At 34.1% G+C, this 23,038-nt stretch overlaps 6 protein-coding genes and 4 non-coding genes across 12 annotated transcripts; 8 read left to right on the top strand and 2 right to left on the bottom strand.

Annotated features, from left to right (window-relative positions):
- Window positions 1-2,108: 2,108 nt before the first annotated feature.
- Window positions 2,109-7,052, top strand: LOC126668897 (uncharacterized). Its single transcript, XM_050362120.2, has 7 exons — window positions 2,109-2,340; window positions 2,416-2,548; window positions 2,862-2,965; window positions 3,220-3,391; window positions 3,473-3,613; window positions 3,741-3,984; window positions 4,086-7,052. The coding sequence occupies exons 1-7, from the start codon at window positions 2,309-2,311 to the stop codon at window positions 6,695-6,697; spliced, it is 3,438 nt and encodes a 1,145-aa protein (XP_050218077.1). The 5' UTR covers window positions 2,109-2,308; the 3' UTR covers window positions 6,698-7,052.
- A 245-nt stretch (window positions 7,053-7,297) lies between these two features.
- Window positions 7,298-9,510, top strand: LOC126669158 (probable caffeoyl-CoA O-methyltransferase At4g26220). Of its 2 annotated transcripts, none has more exons than XM_050362536.2 (6): window positions 7,298-7,468; window positions 7,867-7,955; window positions 8,047-8,126; window positions 8,365-8,509; window positions 8,598-8,729; window positions 9,021-9,510. In XM_050362536.2, exons 2-6 carry the CDS (start codon window positions 7,917-7,919, stop codon window positions 9,309-9,311), a joined length of 687 nt encoding a protein of 228 aa, XP_050218493.1. In that variant the 5' UTR covers window positions 7,298-7,468; window positions 7,867-7,916; the 3' UTR covers window positions 9,312-9,510. The 2 variants fall into 2 exon arrangements, with proteins under 2 accessions (XP_050218493.1, XP_050218494.1); XM_050362537.1 differs by lacking the exon at window positions 7,298-7,468 and adding an exon at window positions 7,475-7,581.
- A 133-nt stretch (window positions 9,511-9,643) lies between these two features.
- LOC126669160 (40S ribosomal protein S15a-2-like) lies at window positions 9,644-11,031 on the bottom strand. Its single transcript, XM_050362539.2, has 3 exons — window positions 10,851-11,031; window positions 9,996-10,156; window positions 9,644-9,881 (listed from the first exon to the last, which is right to left on the bottom strand). Exons 1-3 carry the CDS (start codon window positions 10,978-10,980, stop codon window positions 9,783-9,785), a joined length of 390 nt encoding a protein of 129 aa, XP_050218496.1. The 5' UTR covers window positions 10,981-11,031; the 3' UTR covers window positions 9,644-9,782.
- A 109-nt stretch (window positions 11,032-11,140) lies between these two features.
- Window positions 11,141-13,331, top strand: LOC126669159 (60S ribosomal protein L28-1-like). Of its 2 annotated transcripts, none has more exons than XM_050362538.2 (4): window positions 11,141-11,249; window positions 11,344-11,497; window positions 11,584-11,750; window positions 13,070-13,331. In XM_050362538.2, exons 2-4 carry the CDS (start codon window positions 11,350-11,352, stop codon window positions 13,190-13,192), a joined length of 438 nt encoding a protein of 145 aa, XP_050218495.1. In that variant the 5' UTR covers window positions 11,141-11,249; window positions 11,344-11,349; the 3' UTR covers window positions 13,193-13,331. The 2 variants fall into 2 exon arrangements, with proteins under 2 accessions (XP_050218495.1, XP_055960469.1); XM_056104494.1 differs by having other exon boundaries at window positions 11,181-11,245; window positions 11,339-11,497.
- On the top strand, window positions 11,939-12,032 carry LOC126670836 (small nucleolar RNA R24). The gene has a single exon (XR_007638830.1). It is a non-coding gene; the product is annotated as a small nucleolar RNA R24 (small nucleolar RNA).
- LOC126670834 (small nucleolar RNA R24) lies at window positions 12,217-12,310 on the top strand. The gene has a single exon (XR_007638828.1). It is a non-coding gene; the product is annotated as a small nucleolar RNA R24 (small nucleolar RNA).
- Window positions 12,488-12,581, top strand: LOC126670835 (small nucleolar RNA R24). The gene has a single exon (XR_007638829.1). It is a non-coding gene; the product is annotated as a small nucleolar RNA R24 (small nucleolar RNA).
- Window positions 12,762-12,855, top strand: LOC126670837 (small nucleolar RNA R24). The gene has a single exon (XR_007638831.1). It is a non-coding gene; the product is annotated as a small nucleolar RNA R24 (small nucleolar RNA).
- Window positions 13,332-15,844: 2,513 nt separating the features above from the next.
- On the top strand, window positions 15,845-19,380 carry LOC126670015 (histone acetyltransferase type B catalytic subunit). The gene is made up of 10 exons (XM_050363669.2): window positions 15,845-16,179; window positions 16,313-16,354; window positions 16,784-16,893; window positions 17,011-17,079; window positions 17,206-17,244; window positions 17,322-17,398; window positions 17,499-17,598; window positions 17,981-18,062; window positions 18,157-18,317; window positions 18,452-19,380. The coding sequence occupies exons 1-10, from the start codon at window positions 16,101-16,103 to the stop codon at window positions 19,079-19,081; spliced, it is 1,389 nt and encodes a 462-aa protein (XP_050219626.1). The 5' UTR covers window positions 15,845-16,100; the 3' UTR covers window positions 19,082-19,380.
- A 441-nt stretch (window positions 19,381-19,821) lies between these two features.
- LOC126670739 (uncharacterized) lies at window positions 19,822-22,366 on the bottom strand. Its single transcript, XM_050364557.2, has 7 exons — window positions 21,861-22,366; window positions 21,486-21,571; window positions 20,970-21,048; window positions 20,822-20,881; window positions 20,496-20,617; window positions 20,315-20,386; window positions 19,822-20,219 (listed from the first exon to the last, which is right to left on the bottom strand). The coding sequence occupies exons 1-7, from the start codon at window positions 22,269-22,271 to the stop codon at window positions 20,117-20,119; spliced, it is 933 nt and encodes a 310-aa protein (XP_050220514.1). The 5' UTR covers window positions 22,272-22,366; the 3' UTR covers window positions 19,822-20,116.
- Between the last annotated feature and the right edge of the window lie 672 nt (window positions 22,367-23,038).

A 23,038-nucleotide genomic window follows, 5' to 3' on the forward strand; every position in this document is an offset into this window, starting at 1 on the left:
ATAAATGTAACTAAAAATGTAATTATATTTATTTATAAAAATAATAATAATAAGTCATTTAAAATGTTTTATTTGTTTAATCATATTTAAACAAATTAATAACATTACATTTGAGAAATAAAGCTTGCATAATTGGACCGTGGATATTGGTGGCAAGAAGATTAAAGTATTAAAAAGAATATAATTTTATTAATTTGCTGATATTTTTCTCCAATTTGCACAGCTATAGACAATAATAAGCCAATAAATAACAAAGGTAATAGTTATTCTTAATTTCTGTAACTATCATCAAATATTTATAATTATCTTTTTGAAATAGAAAAAAAATACTTATTCTCTATGTAGTTATTTGTTCAAATGAAAAGTTTATCATTTACTCAAATAATATTAAACTAACATCTACAATAATGATAAATTAATAAGACTACAAAAATATTTCAATAATATTACTGAATCTTTTGATATAATCATTTTAAAAATTAGCTAATTATTCATAAAAATTAGCTAATTTTACTAAACAAAATTAATTTGTTTGGGAACCTGTGTTAATCACCATCCATTGTCGACTTGTAGCAGAAAAGTCGCAACACTTTCTCTGATGCGATTCTTCTTAGACAATTTAACGAAACCTTCATGTGCAAGGAATTCAAGAGAAGTGCACACGTAAATGGCTCTGGGGCAAAATATTTCTTGTGTTTGGTATGGCAGGATAAAAATCTTTCTAAATTATAGTGCATAGACGAATTGAATAAATTAAATCAAATGGTAGTCATTGAATGATGCTCTATCAAAGCTAAAATTTTCAATTGAATTAAAAGAAAAAAATACAAGAAAATGCAATCATTAATTAAATTTCCCGGCATATGAATAGAATTAAACTTATTGATTCAATTGAGTTGATATTTAGCTATGATTCAAATATATAAATATACTAGTAGGTATGACCAGTTTAATAATTTACTGATTACCTATCAGAATGTTCAGTTTTATTAGTCTAGTCTCATATTTTTCTACAGTTTTTTTTTTGTCAAAAATGGTAATCGACTCTTTAAAATTTTAATTATTAGTTTGTTAGTTAACAAGCCGTGGTTCGAACCCACAACCTCTTAATGCACTTAAAGACGTCTTAACCATCCAAATTAGGCCCACATTGACATATTTTTCTACAGTTACTTTGCTTTTAGTCTACTTTGTTAGTTTCACTATTGGATGAAGATGATAATAATTCATCTGGCGGTGATAAATAGATCAAGTAAGATCTACTTTGTAAAAAATAAAATAACGGTAGAAAGACCCCTATGTGTTAATTAAAATTCCAAATTTATAAATATTCAAGTTTCAAGTTTCAGTTGATGATTGAATAATGGTCCTTATTACACTTGAGGAGTAAGATAACAAAATCTAAATAACAAGAAGTGTCAAAATAATTCACATTGCTAAAATAATAAAAATTGAAATAACTGCTTTTGATTATTGTGGTTATGGTGGATCTAAATTCATTTTATATGCATATAGGTTTTTGCACTATATTCTATTAATAATTAATAATTTTTACTTACTAATAAATCAATACCTAATAAATTTTTAAAAATAAAATAAATCATAATAAAAAATGACAAGCATTTGGATTTTTTTGATTTTTTTGTCATTCCGTCTAAAATTAACGTTTATGGTAAAAGATTAGCACAGGACATCAATGCCGTGCCATGGTTTCGCTTTCTAAAAATAAGACGGCCACAGTGGAAGGCCTTGGTCAGCATAAACATATAAACAAAATTATAAAATCTTCATTAATAATTTAATATGTCTTATGTCTCCCATTCAAAATAATAAAAATTACTACCCAACTACCAAATTTTATAACTTTGGTCTATTTTTAAACAATTTAAAAATAGCTTAAAATTCCTAAAGTTTTCATCGAAGTCAAGTTCCAATCTCTATACTAAACTGTAGCTTCTATTATAGCAACAAATGTCAGCCATGTGATCATCTTATAACGGCTTCAGAGTCGCACGATTAGACTAGTTTTAGTTCTAGAAAAAGTAAATGAAAACTGTGGGTCAACGTAGAAAAGTAAGTCGTACGATTGGTTTACTGTTCCATTCCGCATCGAATATTAACCCCGACTCGGTTTCTTAAATAACGAAATAATGAAAAGTTCCGCGAAATTCCAATTATTTCTTGATTTTGCCCTTCCAAATTTCTTAATTATTAGATCTCTCTCCATTTAATTTATTATTTCACATCGATTTAAAGTCGCCGCTAATTCTCTTCTTCCCTTCCATTATTCTTTCAAAGAACGAAAAAAATGCTGCACAGAAGCTTCAAGCCAGCGAAATGGTAATTTTTTTGATATTCTTGTTGATCTTTTTATTTGATTAAATTGATTTTGATTTGTTTTTGATTTTGATGTAGTAAAACGGCGTTGAAACTAGCGGCGTCGCGTATAAAGTTATTGAAAAACAAACGAGATGCGCAGGTTAGGCAGCTCAAGCGAGAATTGGCTCAATTGCTTGAATCGGGTCAGGACCAGACTGCTAGAATTCGGGTAACTAACTTAAATGATCCGTATCCACTTCAAATTGTTTTTATTGAGATTTTGTTTATGTTTTTATTTTTATTTTGAGCAATTAATTTTTTAGTTTATCAACTATGCAAATAAGGATATAGGAAAGAAGGAATTTCTGTTGCTTTTTTAGTATTAATTTTGACTTGTTTTGAGAAGATAACATACTGAAAATTTGATAATAATAAAAAATGAAGTTATGCTGTTTGTTTGTTATTTGGCTGGTTATGTTCGGGCTTTCACGCGATATCGAGTAGGCGTAAACTTTATTGTGCTTTCTAAATTGCTTCTGCAGGTTGAGCATGTGGTTAGAGAAGAGAAGACAATGGCGGCGTATGATCTTATTGAGATATACTGTGAACTTATTGTTGCACGTTTGCCAATCATTGAATCACAGAAGTACGTAAATTTCTTTTCTTTTTAACAAAATTGAGATTTTATATTTTAGATTCTGAGGGATTTCCGCTTTCTTTTGTTTTAATAGAAATTATCCATGTAACACATACCTCTACAAGTTTTTTTCTTTTTATATAGAGTCTGACTGGGAGCATTGGTTACTAGTTCATTTAGTTTTGGCATTAATGATACACTGTTTTTGGAATATCTCCAGCAGTAGTTTCGAATTTCTGCTGATTTTATTTTTATAATTTCAGAAACTGTCCCATTGACTTGAAAGAAGCAATATCCAGTGTCATTTTTGCATCTCCAAGATGTGCGGATGTACCAGAATTGATGGATGTCCGTAAGCATTTTACAGCAAAATATGGGAAAGAATTTGTTTCTGCTGCAGCTGAAGTACGTCCAGACTGTGGTGTTAGCCGCCTGGTTAGTCTCTGTGGTGTCAGTTTATGGTAATCTCCCTGGTGTTTATTGCTGCTGATCATCCTTTTTCTTTTAATATCCTAGTTGGTGGAAAAAATGTCTGCCAGAGCTCCTGATGGTCCCACGAAAATAAAAATTCTGAGTACAATTGCCGAGGAACATAATGTTAAATGGGTTCCTAAATCATTTGGCGAGAAAGAAATGGAGCCTTCTGACAACTTGCTGGTAAGGTCAAATGTTTAGAAGTGATTATTTCCCCTGAATTTCCACTGGTGCATCTAGAGCTGCATACAGTATGAATTGAGCTATATTTTCTTAGTGCTTGCATTTGCTTGTAAATTTCTTTGAGCAGAATGGACCGAGTTCGTTCCAACAGGCCAGTAAAATTAACACCCAAGAGCCACCCAATAGTGTTGGTCAGGGACCTCCTAGTTCTGGACCTTCTTCCAAACACTATGAAAGGCATGATGCACCTGTTAACTCGTATGGCTCCAATTCAAGATCATCACCACATTCCCAAACCTTTCCTTCCACTAGCGCCGATCCTAATAAGGCAATGCCATCTGCCAATTCTCATGATGACAAAAGATCTTTTGGTATGCCAGTTTTTGCGATAAAGTCATTTTTTAACAATAAGTATAAAGTTATACCCCTCCTTGTTCTTCGCATATGGGTTCTTAGTTTATGATTGAAACAGGAACTGGGTCTGAAGATGTGGAATTTAGGCATTCCTATACTTCGGAGCACAGTCATTCCTCTGCAGGTGGGCGGCGTTGGAATATGGAATTTACGGATGCTACAGCTGCTGCACAGGCAGCTGCTGAGTCTGCGGAACTAGCAAGTTTGGCTGCCAGAGCTGCTGCAGAACTTTCAAGCCAAGGAAGGATATCCAGGCAGCAGTCAACCGAGCCAAAAAAGGGTTCTCATTTTAGGTCAAATGAAGAAGGGCCTCAAAATAATTTTGACTCAAGGTCGGAAGGCAAAAATCATGGGCGAGTTCGAGCAGACAATACATCTCGCAGAAGTAACTCTGGGAAGAGTTTTGAGCAAAGTTTTGAAAATGAACAAGATGACCTGGCAGGATTGGCTGAAAGGTTTAACAATCTCAAGAGCTCTAATATATCTGGCCAGTCAGCTTCCATACATTCCAGTAGTAGTTCTTTGGATGAATTCCCAAATGTGAGTGATCTTCAAATGGTAGATAGGCACTCTAGGAAAGCCTCATACGAGTTCGAAAAGAGTGACCTTGCAGGTGAAGTAAATACAAAGAGAGTAAATAGCGAGGAAGAATTTGCGAACGACTCGCCCCGTGGACTGAGATCTGAGAATGTTGGTTATTTTGAAGAGGGAAGCATCAGGAAACAGTCCAGCAGTGTCTTCACTGACCCTCATTATCAAACTCCCAGTGATCAACACAATATACTTTCCAGTTTGAGCCAGCAGAAATTTTCTGAAGAAGCTAATAAGGAATCTTTATTTTTTGATGATGGAAATATTCAAAGAGATGGAAACGATAGAAATTCATTTGACAATCATGCTGTTGCTTTTGATGATTCTGGATCAGATGATGACGAATTGAAATTTGATGACAAGGAGGATTACTATGGCCAAAATAATTCATATTTTTCTTCTCATCCTTCTGCAATTATAAGTGATAAGAGCCCCAGGCTAAACATGCAAGATTCACTAGGAAAGTCCAGTTCACAGTCGCTCTTCGCCTCTGACTCCCACTTTGCGACTGTATTTTCTGAAGAGTTGACAGATGATATAGTTCCTTCACGAGCAGATGACATGTTACCTGGAACTTTTGACCATTCAGATGGACCAAGTTCAGAGAGTGAAGGGGAGCTGTATGAATCTAAGTTTCTTGCAAGTAAACGTGACAGCTCTTCTCCTCATCATGAGATTGCATATACAAGTAATCCTGAGGAAACCCAGAATGTTGACGCTCATATGATAGGATCGCCAAACATGGAATTTAATAGAAAGACATGGAAACAGCATTCTGCAACTGATTCAGATGTATTAGTTCATTCCGAAGGAATCCATGCAGTCGAAGTTGGTGTTGAAACTGAAACTGATAGGAAGTTTGGTTATGGTGAGGCGTCTCGCATATATGGGAAATCCAAATCAAATACCAATAAGGACAGTTTGTTATCATCAGTGGACGAGGATATTCAACAATTTCAATCACTGGATGCCTTGGAGAATAGTAAACCTATTAATAACTCGAGTCTGGAAAATGATCCGGAGTTGAACTTTCCAAAGTTAACAGGTGGCTTTCGAAATAAGGCTTATAGGCATCCACCGTATGTTAGAAATGCTTCAAATGGTTCTTCAGTGTCCAAAGAAGCTGAAAAGGAAAATTCTATGAGGATTGAGCAGCCATCTTCATCTCGTAAGGCTGATATTGATTCTGGAGCTCGTGATCAAGAACCGTACAATCATTTGGTGCACCAAAAAGTAAATAAAAAAGAGATCTCAAATATCACAGTTTCATCTTCTGATTCCAGTGATCATGAGGAACCGGCACGCCAGGTTTTTACAAGTGGTCCAGAGGCTGGCAGTGAAGGGAGCAAAAGATCAGGATTAAGGAGTTATTTTGACTCGGATAAGAGTGACTCTGAGGAGGATCTTCGTAAAGAAAACTCATCAAGCAAAACTCGATTAGGTCCCGGATTATCTAGACGGTCAAATACTCCTGTTTCCAGTTCTGAGATAAATTCATCTTCCAAGTCCAGGGCTCCTTTTAAGTCTCCGGTTACTGCAGATCGTGTTGTAGAACAAAAGTCATCCTCGGCGAGTTCCTATGCTACTGAAACTCAAGTGAATTCCCCTTCTCGGAAGAATTCACATCACCAGGGACGTTCTGAGCGGGTTAAATCACCACCAGAACAAGCTAGTTCTGAGCCAGTTTCGCAGTACAGAAGATTTATGCATGAGGAATCATCCTCAAAAAGCTCCAAGTCTATTGATACTCAACAAAATCATCCTTCTCAATCCAGTAATTCATTTAACTCGAGAAAAACAGAGCAGCGAAAATCGACAGAACCAGCTAAATCAATTTCAGAATCAAAGCAGTCATCACGCGAGAAAAATCTAAAACCATCAGTGAGAGAGCAATCATCGAGTCGTCCCTCAAGAACCGTAACATCAGGTGGTGCTGAAAGTACAAAGACATCTGTGTCACGTGCAGATCCTCCGTCCAGGGAAAACTCCATCGACAAAGCCAGTCACGTGCACCCAAAACTTCCGGATTATGACACTATAACAGCACACCTATTGTCTCTCCGACAGAATCGTCAATAGATACGGATACTTTAAACGATAGGTAGTTTACCGTATTATACCTGTTTATAATTCTTTTGCCTTGAGCTTGCCGTTATAGGATATCTAAGAGTGGTTTGAAGTTTACAAGTTTGAGGAATGTAGATTTTCCGGTGCCTATAGCTCATTGGTTCTTTGAAGGGGCTGTGCAGTAATCTTCTCATTATATGATTGTTAGCTGTACATTTTTTGATATACTTTATTATTTACCATTAAAGAAACGATATAATCATTGAATTGATTGAATTGCTGTAATGAGACAATAATGTATGATTGTATTGAAATTGGAGAGGATTGTTGCTCCATTTTACTTGCAAAGAATGGATCATTTTTTGAACTGGAGATCTGCCTCTAGATCGCATTCGTGTTGGATATGAAGGATTTAGCTTGCCATTGGTATTTAGTAACTCCGATTTGATTAAACGACAACTAACAAAACAAAACCAAAAATTATGCTACGTGTCATAATTCTAAACGATTGATTCGGTTCACCTTTTTTTTCATTTATAAGGGGTGTTTAAGTAACAAAATTTGGCAATTTTACAATTAATTTTGCTCTTTAAATTTGATTAGGGTCATTTTTTAGACATGGACCCTAAATTAGGGTCATTTTGCTAGCGGTAGGTGACAAAATTTCAGTTTGGCTGATAAAGAGAGGGAGACAAAAACAGATACGTCTAAGCATTTGGTGGATGAATATCAAGGAAATTTCTTGTCTTGTTTCCTGAATAAGAAAACTTAATTATACACACGGTAAATATTGATCTAATTACTTGCCTTTTCTTTTATCTTCTCATTTAAAAGTTTTGTATCATAATTATCAAAATGCAACTGGTTACCAGCTTTCTCTGTCCGATTTAGCTCTGGTATACTCCTAATTTATCAATATCAAATTTTGTATAGTATTAAAATTGATTTCAATGTTTTGATAAATATATACTTTTCTAGACTTAATCTAATACTGATATAATTGAGAAAGATTTCTGAAGGAATTTGAATTTTCTAGATTTTTTATTAGTCAGATCATCAGTTTCAAGCTTAGCTATTGTTGAACACAACTACGCAAATATTTATAGTTTGTACTGTTTATATTCTGAAATTATGTTCAGTAGTATTATTATTACAGATAATGAATTTTTTTTCGGATGCAGATCTTTCTTGCAGCAGTTCTTTCAATCAGTAACTACCCCCAAGTTAGAACATGTCGAAGGGATTATTGAAAAGTGAGGAGTTGTATCAGGTTCGTATGAATAGTGTAGTAGAAATGTTTACTTATTCCGGTTTTTTTATGTTCGTTATGTAATATGACTCGGTTTAAATTTGACTGACAGTATGTGCTAGAGACTAGCGTGTATCCCCGCGAACCAGAGCCACTCAGGGAGCTAAGAACTGTCACTGCTACCCACCCGAGGTAACGCCTCTTTGCTAGCTAATAAACGTTTCGTTTCTAACACACTAGAAACGTTGTTCGAATAACGTTTCCGTGCAATCTAGACGTGATTTTATTATCATGAAACTATGGGTATTCCTCGCAATTGAATCATAAAACATGCAATTTCTCAATCGTAAGTTGCTGCAAAAACAAATGAAACAGATTGAATTTTGCACTCGATTTCTCTGGGAATGTTAATAAGTTTGTGATTCTCCAGCGCTATGATGGCCACTTCTCCAGATGCTGGTCAGTTGATAGCCATGTTATTACAGCTAGTGAATGCTAAAAAGACTATAGAAGTGGGAGTTTTCACAGGATACTCACTTCTCCTTACTGCTCTTTCAATTCCTGAGGATGGTAAGGTAAGAAATTGAAAAAAATCCATCAGTAAAGATCCAGATTTTGCTATATCCACATAATCCAATGCATCAATATGAAACTTCACTGCAGATTATAGCCATAGATGTTAATCGCGAGTCTTATGAGATAGGGTTGCCGATTATAAGGAAAGCTGGCGTTGAACACAAAATCGACTTCATAGAATCTGAGGCTTTACCAGTTCTTGACAAGCTAGTGAAAGATGTAAGGATCTCATGTCCCAAATTTTTCGTCATTCCGCCGTTCAACAGTTAAATGAGTAGTTATATCATGCAATAGATGTGCAACATCAATATACAATAATTATTTCATGTGTTGCTTAGTTTCAGTTTTATTTATTTAGACAATCAACAAATGTCTAAAAATAGAATGCACATCATTTTAACTGTGACAAAGATGTCGTTTATTAATGTGGCACATCTGTTGCATTGAATAAACCTCCGCTTGAATTCAATATTGCACTTGATTTTCGTGATGTATTTCTTTTTTCTGCAGCACGAAAGTGAAGGCGGTTTTGATTTTGCTTTTGTTGATGCTGACAAAATCAATTACTGGAACTACCATGAGAGGCTACTGAAATTACTGAAGGTGGGTGGAATAGTTGTGTATGATAATACTCTCTGGGGAGGGACAGTTGTTATGCCTGAAGAAGCAACTCCAGAGGGTATGAGAATGGGCAGAGAGCTTACAATTAAACTTAATAAACTGCTTGCAGCTGATTCTCGTGTCCAAATTTCGCATGCTTCTGTGGGTGACGGAATCACAATCTGCAGGCGACTCCACTGATCCTTCAAAACTAAAGACTCATTGTACCTTTTATGAATTTGGAGTTTCTGAAGCATTTTCAAAATAAATAAAAAAATACATGAATAAAATGCTGAAACGTGGAATTTCATAAATTTTGATGTATCAGAACTTATGATAAATAATCACTTTGCTGAGTGAGGATCAAGCATACCAATCCAACAATTGAACTATTTAAGCATGCTCATTGTGTACGACCATTGCAACGACCTATAAATATGGTATCACCAAATGGCAAAACCAGTTTTTGCCATCCATGGAAATGCAGATAAGAGGTAACAGCAGGCAAAAATCAAATTCAGTTTTGATGATGATTTCAGAGGAACAATCAGTTATTCAATTACTAGAGAGAGAAACCGGAATCAAAAGTTATTTCTAAAGTTCATCATGGTATCATACAATATTTTCGGCTAAAAAAACAGCAGTACGAGTTTTGAACTACAGAACAGAAATCTAATGAAAATAACCAAGAACCTGCCCTCCCACATTCCGCTCAATTGCCTGTTCGTGATCCAGTACACCATCAGGAGTAGTGATCACAACATAACCAAACTGCCAGAACAATAAACAAAAAAGAAAATAAATAAACCATTTAACATCAATAAAAGACAGCACTATACTATTCAATTTGACAAAACAAAACCCAAAAAAAGATGAAAAACTAACCTGACGAGTGGGGAGTGTTCGCAGTCGGTATTCTTCTATTTCATTTGCTTTGATATCTTGTCTATAAGTGATAGCCTTACAATCAGTTATTCTGCCTTGTAGTTCCACTGTTATCCTCCCAACTCTATGCGGATCAAAAACCTCAAAATTCTTGATATACCCTGTAAAAAAGCACCATAAGTTCAACATATTAAACTCACAGCATTAAAAGCTCTAAACTCAAATCATACCAGTAATCGTCAAATCATTTTTCAAGAGCAAAAAAGGTTTATTTCGTCCCTCCAACTTGGAACGAAAGAACAAAAGAGTCCAAGTAACTTACTGCTCATCAATTTACAGTCAAATTACACCCTAATCTGACACATTCTTGATGGTCAAAGGTGAAAAATGACCCAAAATCGACGAGTAGTGGGTGTTTTTATCCAAAGTTACGAACTTGAACTCTTTTGTATTCCAAGTTGGAGTGGCAAAATGAGCGTTTGTTGGATTCAAGAAACACTGAAACAGAGCTGTAGAAGGTGCAATTACAACTCCTGGACAAACAAAACAATTTTATTGATAGAAACAGCAACAGGGTGATAGTCCAGTGATCAACTCTGAACAATTTTTCGCCCAAACGCGTAAATTTCATTTGATACATTTCCAAATTTTAGTAAGTTCTATACATTTAAGTTAGTCAAATCAATCCAAACCCTAGGTAAACATTTCTTAACATGAAAGAGCACATTCAATGTGAGTAACCAAAATAAAACAAAATACAGAAACCACTACAGTAACTCACAAGAACAGTGGAAATCAAATTGAGGGATTAAAAAGAGTGTAAAAGTAGAAGAAGAGGATTAAAGAGTAATTTACCTCGATCTTTCATGATCTTAAGAAAAGAAGAAATAACAGTAGAAATCGGCTGCAATTGAACCGTAGATTTTCTCCGCTTCTCTGCATTCACCATTGACCTCAACGCATCGTTTAATATCCTCCTCCCCATTTCTCTCTGCAATCAAAATCTACAAAACCCTCAAACGCCACCACAGCGGTGACAGCCAAAAGGGTTTACGCTAGCAGAATGGCATTCTCGTAATTTTCATTGAAAGGAAGGTCACTTCACTATTTATTAAATGGGCCTTAGCCCTAATAATATCAGTCCAATTAGGGTTTTGTTAGAGTGAAAGTAATATAAAACCAACACCTTCACTAAACTAGACAGCTTAAACCCTTTCTTCTGCATCTCTAGCCGGTCGTCGTCGTCATCAGTAAGTTATCAGATCTCCGATCTTTCTTTCACTCAAAACTACATCGTTTTTCATTATCTTAACGCTAATATCTCTGCCTTATTGATGAAACAGGTGAGTTGAAAATGTCGACAGTTCCAGGGCAGTTGATATGGGAGATTGTCAAGAAGAATAATTGTTTTCTCGTGAAGGAATTTGGCAGAGGCAACGCTAGCGTTCAATTTAGCAAGGAGAGTAACAATTTGTACAATCTCAACTCCTATAAGCACTCAGGTATTTATACTAAACCCTAACTTGAGTTCATTTGATTTTTTAGGGATTTAAGTTATTGGATGTTGAATTTTTTGGATTTGGATTAGGTTTGGCAAACAAGAAGACTGTTACTATTCAGCCTGCAGGTGACAAAGATCTGTCAGTTGTGCTTGCGACGACGAAGACTAGGAAGCAGAACAAGCCTGCTAGTTTGCTGCATAAGTCTGTTATGAGGAAGGAGTTTCACCGTATGGCTAAGGCTGTAAGCAATCAGGTACAATAGATTAGAACAGTTTATAGCATTGATTTTTGCTGATCATTGTGGTAAATTGTGTGAACTAGTTCAGTGGCAAGCATTATATCTTACGATGTTTAATTGGCAATTTTAGGGAATGTTTATGCTGGGTTTTGGCTCTTTTTTGGGAAATGCATAGTGTGGGATATGCAAGTGAATTGATTTGATAAGCAATGATGAGAAGTTAACATTTAAGAAGATCTATCATTTGTTGATGGGTCTTTAATGAGATATACTTGTTACGCTTGGCTTCTGAGCTTTATTTTTCGAGTAAAAATTTGTTTGTTTTGATTCATTGTAATTGTTAGTTCTTTGGTTGAGCGTTTGACAGTTCTCATCAGAGTGTTTAACAGGCAACCTTAGGATATGTTCATGTGGATTTTGGCATTTTTGTTTTTGTTTTGGTAAATGCAGTGTGTAGGATATGCAAGTGATTTGATTTTGATGAGCAATGATGAGAAGCTAACATGTAAGAAGATCTATCATTTGTTGATGGCTCTTCAATGAGATATATTTGTTACGCTTGGCTTCTGAGCTTTTTTTGTTTTTCAGTGAAAATTCTTTTTGTGTTGAATCTTTGTAATTGTGAGTTCTTGATTGATCTTCATAAAGTTCTTTGCATGTTTAACCTGCCATCTTAGTATGTGCTTGTGCTTGTTTTTGTCCTTCTTTTTGGGTGGAACTGCATGCTGGATATGCAAGTGAAATGATTTTGATTGGCAATGATGAGAAGCTAACATTTAAGAAGATCTTTCATTAGTTGATTGTTCTTCAATGAGATATACTTGTTACGCTTGGCTTCTGAGCTTCTTTCTTTTCAGTGAAATTTTATTGTGAGTTGATTCTTTGTGATTGTTAATTTTTAATTGAGCATCATTCAGTTCTCATTGCATTGTTTAACTGGCGCTTTTAGGATGTGCTTATACTAGTTTTTGGTGTTTTCTTGAGGGGAAATTCATAATATAGAATACGCAAGTGATTTGATTTTGATTGGCAATGATGAGAAGCTAACATGTAAGAAGATCCATTATTAGTTGATGGTTCTCCTATGAGATATATTTGTTACGCTTGGCTTCTGAGCATTTCTATTTTCACTGAAAATTCATTGTAATTGCTAGTTATTGATCGAGTGTCATACAGTTACTTCTCATTGCAAGTTGTGACTTGACTGTTGATTTTAAGTTTTTGAAACTTTCATTGTCTATTGTCCGCGCTTAGAACTTCACTTAAAAGCCTTTCAGATGATATGCTTGTGTTTTTACAGTTAGCTAATCAGTTGCTTGATTATTGTGTTTCAGGTTGGAGATAATTACTACAGGCCAGATTTGAAGAAAGCCGCCCTTGCTAGACTTAGTGTTGTTCACAGGAGCCTTAAGGTTTCAAAATCGGGTGCCAAGAAGAAAAACAGACAGGCTGTTTAGATCTTGGTAGAAAGTGAGATTTTAAAGAATATTTGAGAAACAAAACTAGGAAGTGTTGTTTTTTCCTTTTTTGCTCTCTTTTCATGATAAGTAATTGTTTTGTTTTACTTGAGAATGAAATCCTTGGTTTTAGTTTGCAGTTCTTTTGTAAGTGTTTTGTTGTGAAGAGAAAAAAAGTATCTATATACCACTGTCATATGTCCAAATGGATTGCTTGCTACTATAAGTTTGTTTCATTGTGGAATGGAGTTTAACCTATCCTATTACCACAGAAAAGTATAAAATTTCAAGCAATCTTTGCTTATCTAAAAATTGCATGCTGGCCTCTTGCTTATATAACTAAATTGAAAAATAAGTCTCTGTGTATAAAGTTTCATGCGTCCGTTTACCATGCAATTGTGATGTTTAAAATGTGATCTGTTATTGATCTAATATTATCAGATCGTCATCTGAGTTAGGAAGATGGCTGTAGCTAAATTCATTTATCAACTGAGTCGACCTCTCAAAACGATGTCTATTATTCTTATGTTCTCGGCTATCTGTGTAAGATAGATCACATATTTGCTACAGACTATCAAAAAACTGTCTAAGATTATGAGATTCCCTTGAAGATGGCTGTTGCCGAATCTTCCAATCGGCTGAACAACACGGCGTCTGTTATCTCTTTGTGTCGCCAGTATCTGTGAATTATGGACTCACACATTCGCTACATTGACATATATATTGGACATGTCCCAGTGCAGAGGAAAAACTGTCAAACATGAAACCTATTAAATTATTGATAGAGATGTAATTTCAGTGAATAAGAGGTAATGCATCACAGAGAAGCTTATTCATGTGAACTTCATAGTGGTTTCTAGGCACTGAAGGCCTTGATCTTTTTGATTAGTTTCTATTTTTCTGCAAATTTTATTGATTAAAGGAGTCGCAATAAATATTTACACGTGATTGTTCTTCTAATTCGTATGATCTCCATCGATAAAGCAATACTAGATGAATATAAAGAGATCATAAGAAACATACAAATTCAACTTCAAACCTGTTAAATATTTGCCAATTAACAAAAACCGAATCTACAAACTAGAGTTCAACAATTGGACTGAATTGACAAGTTGAGTGAGTTCATCCTGGCTATTCCGACACAAAAGGCGAAAAAATAATCAAAAAAATTAATCATAATATATTTTAACTAATTTTACCCTTTCTAACTGAAATTTAAACCAATTAAATTTAAAAAAAATCAATTTATTTTAATAGTTTAAAATTAATATTTGTACACTACTGATTAAATCGGTCCATTGAATTAATCTAATTATTTTTATAAAATAATTATAACTAATAAATATCTTGAAAAGTATATTATTCTATTTTGGATTAATTACACCAAAAATCATGACCTTTACGCCTTATCACGAATATAACATGACATTTAAAACGTGACAACCTTTTATTTTGTTGCAATTTCAACATTAGAGGCGTTTGTGCTGACGTGGCAGGACACGCAGCACACCTATCAAGTGGTCAAGTGAGAGAAATTCCACCGAAAAATATGCCAATGTTGAATTTGAATATAAATGAAAGGTTGTGCCTTTATTTGCCACGTCTGAAAGGTCGTGTTATTTTCGTGAAAATGTGTAATTAAGCCTTTTATTTATTACCATGAAAAAGAAGCACTCTTAATCATTTTAGCAATGTTTTGAAAACCGGACCGGACCGGCCGGTCGGACCGGATTAACTGGGAACCGGCTGGATGTCCGGTTCGGTTTTCTGTTAAAATCGGAATATTAAAAAACCGGTCAAAACCGGTCAAAAACCGGATTTGACCGGAAAAACCGGATTTTGCCCAAAAATCGGACAAATCCGGTTTTTAATAAAATAGGCAAAAAAACACTTTTTTTGGCTAGAAAGTACATTTGTGGCTCCTACCATGTGTGTCTTTTCTTTCTCTCACCCATGTGCATTGATTTTTCTCTCTCATATTAATTACTCTTACTATTTTCTCTCTCACATGTCATTTTAACTTTTATGAAATAAAATTTTCACTAAAAAAAACACCAACTCTCTCTAATATTATTATATACTCTTAAATATAAATCAAGAAAATATATTTTTAAATATTAATTATTTATAATTATATTACATGAAAAAAATTATAATTGTTTTTTTTTACATATTATCATATTTTTATTTATAACATACTATATTATATTTTTTATTTAAATATTATTAATTATTAAAATTTAAAAATTATATATTTATCTCTTGAATATTATTATATAATTATATTCATAATAAATTATTTTAAAATTAAAATATAATGACAAGTTAAATTAAAAGTTATGTTTTTTAAAAATTATAGTTTTTCTCATACATATAATTATTCTATACACAGATAAATATTGATCAATTATTATTATATTTCACACATTTGATAATAAATTCTATTTAAAGATAATTTTATTTAAATATTTTATCATATTTTATAGTTATGATACATATTTTTAATTTAAATAATTTATATTTATTATAATTAAAAAATCCGGTTGAACCCGGTTGAACCGGTCGAACCGTGAACCCCCGACGAAGCCGGTTCGATCTCCGGTCCGGTTTTAAAAACATTGCATTTTAGACAAAATACACTGTTTGTTGGGCTTCTTACTGCTCGACATTGCCACAGACTTGAAAATGGGCTAATGAGGTAGCTCTCACTTCTCATCGCCTAGTTCTCCATTATCGCGCTCAAACAGAGACCGCGCAAATTGCCCATTTACACAATCTCCAGCCATATAAATAACACTGAGATCAAGAGTGTTACATTTCAGCTTGCACAGTATAATTTCCCGCCTAATCTTTCCCCATTTCCCGCTCTTAAAAAAACCCTAACCCTAACTAACCCTATCCAAACATTATGGTGCAGAAGCAACACTCCGCCGGCGATCCGACCGCCGAACCTAAGAAACGGAGGCGCGTCGGCTTCTTTAAAGCCGGTGAGTGAAACTCACTCTCAGTTAACTGATTCCGTTACTTCCGTTTTGTTTCTAGTTCTGATTTCACTGGCATTTCTGTTAATTTATAATCTCAACTTCTGATTTTTAATTCTGTTCAATAATGTGTCTGCAGATGCTGGAATCGAGGCCAATCAGTGTATTAAAATTTACATGGGTATGGTGAATCATTTTAAGCTCAAATACTTGTTTTTAGCTAAATTTGTGCTGCCTGATCTTGTATTTTCTTATGCGTTTCAAGGTTATCTTTTATTATGTTGCTGAGAATGTAATAGAATCAACATTTAATGACTCCTTAGGTTTACTTTACTGTACATTCTAGTCCTTGCTGTTAAAAAAAAAAACCTTACCTACTCATTATGCTGTTTTTTTATCATGTTCGTTTCTAAAGTGTTTAGGAACTAAAGTTGCTTTGCTTAACACATGCTTCCCGATTGTATGCTCTGTCGATCTAACAGATAGCATATGTGGTGTTTGTCAGTTTATGGCCATTCTTTATCGATACATCCTTCAAATATGCAAAATAGATTGTCGATTTTCTTTTTATATATTCTTTATGCTTACTCTATTGATTCCTGGCGTGCAGTTTCTAGCAAGGAACAAGTGGGTGCTTTAGACGGTTTTTGCATTGATCCAGTTGATTTGAATGACTTTTTTGAGGAGGATGGAAAAATATACGGTTACGATGGGTTGAAGGTAAATTTCATTTCGTCAAATTGAAATTTATAGCTGTTCAAATGTTTAGTGAATGTTGTTAATTCTGTACAATCTGATCCTTTAGTCTCTTACTTTTTATCTATTTGTTATATGCAGATAACTATTTGGATTAGCAGTGTATCATTCAATGCATATGCTGATGTGACATATAAGAGCACATGCGACGTGAGTAATAAGGTTTTTCTTAGTATTTATATTTGGTTGTTCTTTTGTCAATCACATTTAATTTAGCAATTATTTCTGATTCTTGTGGATTTTGCATTCCAAATTTTGCTACTATTTGTGCTGCAGGGAGGAAAAGGAATTACCGACTTGAAATCTTCTCTTCAGGTGTATTTTCAGCCCCTATTTATTTATTTATTTTTCTTTTCACAGTTTCTGTTTTGCTTATTTGGCTTTATATACAGAGAATTTTTGCTGACACTCTTGTGGAGAGTAAAGACGCCTTCCTTCAATCATTTTCCTCAGAGAATCATTTGATTAGGTAATGTGGCATGGATCAACTTAGCGTGTCTAATCATCAGATTCAATTAGTCTTTATTGGTTATCATTTTCTCATACAATGATATTTTAAATGTTCTCAGATCTATTATCTCGACTGGGGAGATATTACAACTTAATGCTTCAGATGGCCAGATTGGGGATTCTAATAGTCGTTTAGTGGAAGAGGTTTCTGATTTGAAGGTGATTTATACATGTTTAGTTTGCTTCTCTGGCATTTTGCATTTTGAATCATTGAATGAAAGACCACTGGCCGCACTAGTTTTTGAAAATTGGGCCTTGAAACTGGATATTGGGGCTAGGGTTTGATTTGGACAAGATTGGGTGATTGGTAGCAAATGTTAGCATGCTTTGCAAAGAAGTTTGATGTCCTTTTTCGTTTTTGTTTACATGTTCTCAATTATTTTCTTCTTTGTGGGAGAGAAAAGGTTGTGTTTTCATGTTCGCATGCTGATGAAATTGGCAGTTTACAGTTTCTGTTTTCTACTCTGCATCTTGCTCATTCATTATGTTGAGGCTCTTTGTTTGAAACAGAGTATCTTGGTTTAATACGCTCCTTTATCAGGTTGTTCGCATGGTTATAGGCAAAACAGATGCGGGACACGTTTACAGCCATTTAATTCCTCTTGTGCTACTTCTGATTGATGGTAATTTCTTTTGTTTGTTAAAGCATCCTTGTTGCATTACTTTCGTCTATCTAGAAGTAATTTCAGTTTCTAAGAGTTTGTTTCTCTCAATTAGGTAGCAACCCAATTGACGTTACTGATCCGGGATGGGAGTTATTTGTTCTGATTCAGGAAAAGAATGGCGAGCCGGGGGATATTCAACATAGACTGCTGGGTTTTACAGCAGTCTATCGGTTCTATCATTACCCTGATAAAACACGACTTCGGCTCAGTCAGGTTTTAGTTCCTCCAAATTGTTGCTTTAAGTTGGTGGAAATACAGTTATGCACAGATGTGTGTTTATTGTAAGTTTCTACAAATACACAATGTTTTACATCGACATGGAGATTTAATGCCTTTTTTTTTTACAGATCTTGATCTTGCCTCCTTACCAGCACAAGGGTTATGGTCGTCACCTTGTTGAGGCGGTCAACAATGTTGCCATATCTGAAGATGTTTATGACTTGACAGTTGAAGAGCCATTAAGTAACTTCCAACATGTGCGCACCTGTGTCGACATAAAGCGCCTTCTTGAATTTGATCCCATCCAGGATGCAATTAGTTCAGCGGTCTCAAGTTTGAAAAAAGGAAAGTTAGAGAAGAAAATTCATGTCCCGCGACTCCTTCCACCTTCGACTGCAGTAGATGTTGTTAGGAAAATTTTGAAAATCAACAGGACACAGTTTCTTCAGTGCTGGGAGGTTCTAGTTTATCTAGGTCTCAGTTCCGAAGATAAATGCATGGAAGATTATGTTACGATCATCTCAAATCGTGTGAAGGCTGATATCTTAGGGAAAGATTCGGAATGTGGTAGAAAGCAGATGATTGAAGTTCCGAGTAAGTATGACCCAGAGATGTCATTTGTGATTTTCAGATCTGGGATTGAAGGTAGTATTCAGGTGGATGAAAATCAAATAAATCAAAAAGAGCAGTTGCAAGAATTGATTGATGAAAGGCTCAGTGAGATTAAGCTAATTGCACAGAAGTTGCGTCCTGCTTAAATTCTTAGCTAGACATTTTTGTGTAGACTGTAGTTGTATTTACCTTTCAAAAAGAAGAAACGTCACGAAGCTCCTTGAAATGCCTAGCTCCTTGAAATGCCTAGTCCAGTAAACTAAGGTTGGTATGCGAGTGGTGTTGAGCTATACGATACCTATATTTCCTGGCTAAGAGTTGGTCTTGAATAGTTGCTGATGACTCTCATTGGTGGACTCTTTTATTAGCTTATGGCATATTTTGTATGCTTGACCGTTTATTTATCACCTTTTGCTCTATCCATCAATGTGAGACTGTGTTTTAAGTAGGGGTCTTCAAATTCGATTTATATGGATTAATGATTATGAACTTTCAATGTGCTTCAAAAGAAAACTGATAATTTGAATTCTTTTTTTAAAGTTGGTCCTACAAAATATTGAGCTTTTAAAAGTTCATCATCCAAGTAACTCAGACGTGAACTTCCTAGTTTGACAGTTTAATTCAGTTCCTCTTTTATAAATTGAAAATATGTTCAACTGCATTGAACTGAATATTTGTAAGAACTGGTTAACAATTGAATCAGTTGAATTATAAAAATAACATAATTAAAAAAAAAATCTAATTATATTTTTTATTATTTTGAGAGAGTATTATATAGTAGAATGCATATAAATTTTATGTAAATATCTAAAATTGTAAATATATTTATTTTTATTTCCGTAGTTCAACTGGTAATTAAAAGCAGTTGAAGTGTGGACAGCTAGCCTTATATCCATTACCCATAATATTGCAAATTTGCAAGTAGTAATAGACCAGTGTTTCACAATAGAGAACATTTCACCTCTTCCTTAAAGAGTACAATTTTTTTAAAAAAAAGCCCTTTTCTGGTGCCTACCAACATTCAACAACTAGCAAAAACACACCAAAGTTTATGCTGTTCCAATTTTTAGAGTTCTAATTGTTATCCTTTATCTCTTCTACCCTATATTTACACAGAATCTGAAAAGGATTAAAAAAAGAAAGTGCTCTGGGAGGTTTTTCCTTGGGAGCTGAGTGCACTGTTAAATCTTGTGCACACTGCAGCCAGCATCTTCAGAAGTAAAATTCTCCTTCCAATTCTCAAATTCAGATCCACCAAATATCAACTGCTTAATCCCTACGTAGCTGTTAAACAATAACCAAATAGTTTAAGATATGATAATAAATTAAGTTCCTCGAAAATTCAAATGAGAAAAGGAGGATGCGCATGGATAGCTTACTCGGAGCTTATTTGTGTCAATGCATTGATCAAAATGTCGAGAAGCAATGGCTCGGAGGTCCCGATATCTATCCTGTGAATTTTGGTCAACAATCATGAGTAAGAGCCACATGCTAAGTATTGCCATATATTGAAATGAATACTCATGCCTGTGAATTGGATACTTGTATCAATTTTCATACCATATACGCGCCAAATTGTCTTGAACCTCAAAATCTCCAATGTTGTAAAATGTAGCTGGTGTCACATTTGCTCCTTGAATAGCATCATAAGTTGGTCTTTTATCGAACGTTGATTGTGACAACTGCAAAGCATACAAAGTTGGAGAGATAAATGGGAATATTTATTTGCATACTTTTCTTTGCATACTTTTGAAAACACCCTTACAAATCTAAATTACACCTCACTTTTAGGCACGTACGAAGTATTCATGCAATTTTCGATACTTTTGATAATGTAAAATGACATGAATAACAATAACTTCAGAATAAAAAGAGAAAACATTTACTTGCATATTCATAGAATTGCATCCACCAAGGCGTCCAATGATGTGCCATGCCCGAATTGTCTGCATATAAGCCGAAAAAATTTAATGGTAGATTTCCAGAGTCGTGTGCTTTAAATTCATTATTTTTATGTTTAGAAAAGCTACTTACATCACAAATTAAAGTGACATCTTTCTCGAGTGGAGCATTATAGAATTCAAACCATATGTATGCATTTGAGAAATCAAATCTGATGAACAAGACAGACAGTAGGTTAATAAAATAAAAGCAGCAATGAAAAGCATTCATACAATATTTTGAAAATAAGAATTATACCATACGAATTATGAAGCTGCAAATTAAATGATAGTCATATACATGCTCAAAATGTCACTATTTGTGCAGGTCTAAAGAAGCTGGAAGATATTCTCAGCAATTAAAAAAGTTCTTACAAAATTCTTAGCACTTAAATAAACTTAAAATAAACAAACAGGTAAAATTTATCAAAAATTTTAAAGCCTTCACGACACTTACATAACTTTGATGATACTACAAAGAAATGAATCCCGCTGACAATGACATTCCAGATTATGAGATCGAAATAATTGCGGAGACTTGGAATATAATGGACATTTCAGAATACATCTATGAAACATAAAGGTACAGGTGCAATATGTAATGACTCACTTGTTCAATGTAACCTTCATAGGTGCAGCTGAACCAGTCTTTGTTTGCACAATCTTGTTCCTTTTCTTCCTGAATCTCTCATCCATCTGAAACATTCATCGTCTCCCTCAACTAAGAACCACAATACAAACTAGAAAGCAAAGCATTTAATAAAAAAAGAAGACAGGGGGGCCCTTCTCAATTCTCAATAGCACAGCAACTAAAACTTCTAAAGTACGTACACTTCATTCAATCAGCGTATCCCATTTCAGAAACATATAGGAAACTTGGCATTTCGAACACGAAACTAAGGAAACCTTAAATACTAAGTGTCTTCTACATTTCTAAGTACCAAGATAAGCAAACTATTAAGATAATTAAAAGCAACTAGGTTACCTTTTCTTGAGCTTTTTGTGGATTTTCAAGACAACTTCCAAGAATTTCAGCAAATTCAGGGTCTTTATCAAAATCTTTTTCTTCTCTACTTCCAAATCTCCCCCGAGCAGAAAATCTGCCATCACCATCTCTGCCATCATCATCATAATTGTCATTACTCACATCATAATCAACAACTTCAACAAATTCTTGGTCTTCTTGAAACCCACTCTGCACACTTGGAGAATTTCTTTTCTGGGGACGAGCACTGAAGCTTAACGAGCTGGTTATTTCAGTATAGTAATTCTTGTTTACAAGTGAAACGGTTTTTACTGGAGAGCCATGGAAGTAGCTGCTGTGGTGGCCGGAAAATTTATGGGTCGGTCTAGGCTGGGTGTAGATAAAAGATAAGCAAGGCTGAGAAATTAGCATTTGGAATAATAAAGAAGTATTAGATTGTTGGTTCCAACTTTAACAATGATAGGGGGGGTTTAACTGTTTTTAACAGACTAAACCCTTCCGGTGTATTGGGGTTGGGGATGAAATGAATTGGTTGATTTGTTTTTGTTTTTTAAATATCTTTTTTATAATAATAAATATTTCAAAAGAAATAGAAGTACATTATTTAATTGACCATAATTTTATCTTTAATTAACTAAATAATTTTATCTTTAATTTTTTTAATGGCGTTTAGAGTTTTGTATTCAATAGTATGTTCAAGCCATAAAAGTTATTTAGTGCTAGTTGGTAAGCGATCTTTTAACTTAAACTATAAATTTTTTATATATACTGTCTCATAATTGAAATGCATTTAAAAAACTTTATATGTCCTTTCATATATTTTGTATTGATAAAATCATAAGTCGTCTACTAATTTTTCAAATAAATTTAAATAAAAATTTTTTAATATAATTTTCATTAGCTGATTCTTTATGTTTATAAAATATATTAAAATTTACAAAAATAAAAAAATAAAAAATAAAGATTAAAATTGTCACATGAAAAACAAAAATTATAAAATATCTTTGTTTGGGATTATTTTTTGGGAAAGTTTTAAACAATAGTTTTAGATTTTTTAAAAAATTTGGATGCAATTCATTAATGGTGTTCTGTTGCTATTATTTTTAATTTTGAACATAAAGTAATTTTATTTACTTTTTTTTATAAAATATTATTGAGGAGAGGATTATTCTTATATC

Source organism: Mercurialis annua, linkage group LG2 (genome assembly GCF_937616625.2).
Source record: "Mercurialis annua linkage group LG2, ddMerAnnu1.2, whole genome shotgun sequence".
NCBI classification, from domain to species: Eukaryota; Viridiplantae; Streptophyta; class Magnoliopsida; order Malpighiales; family Euphorbiaceae; genus Mercurialis; species Mercurialis annua.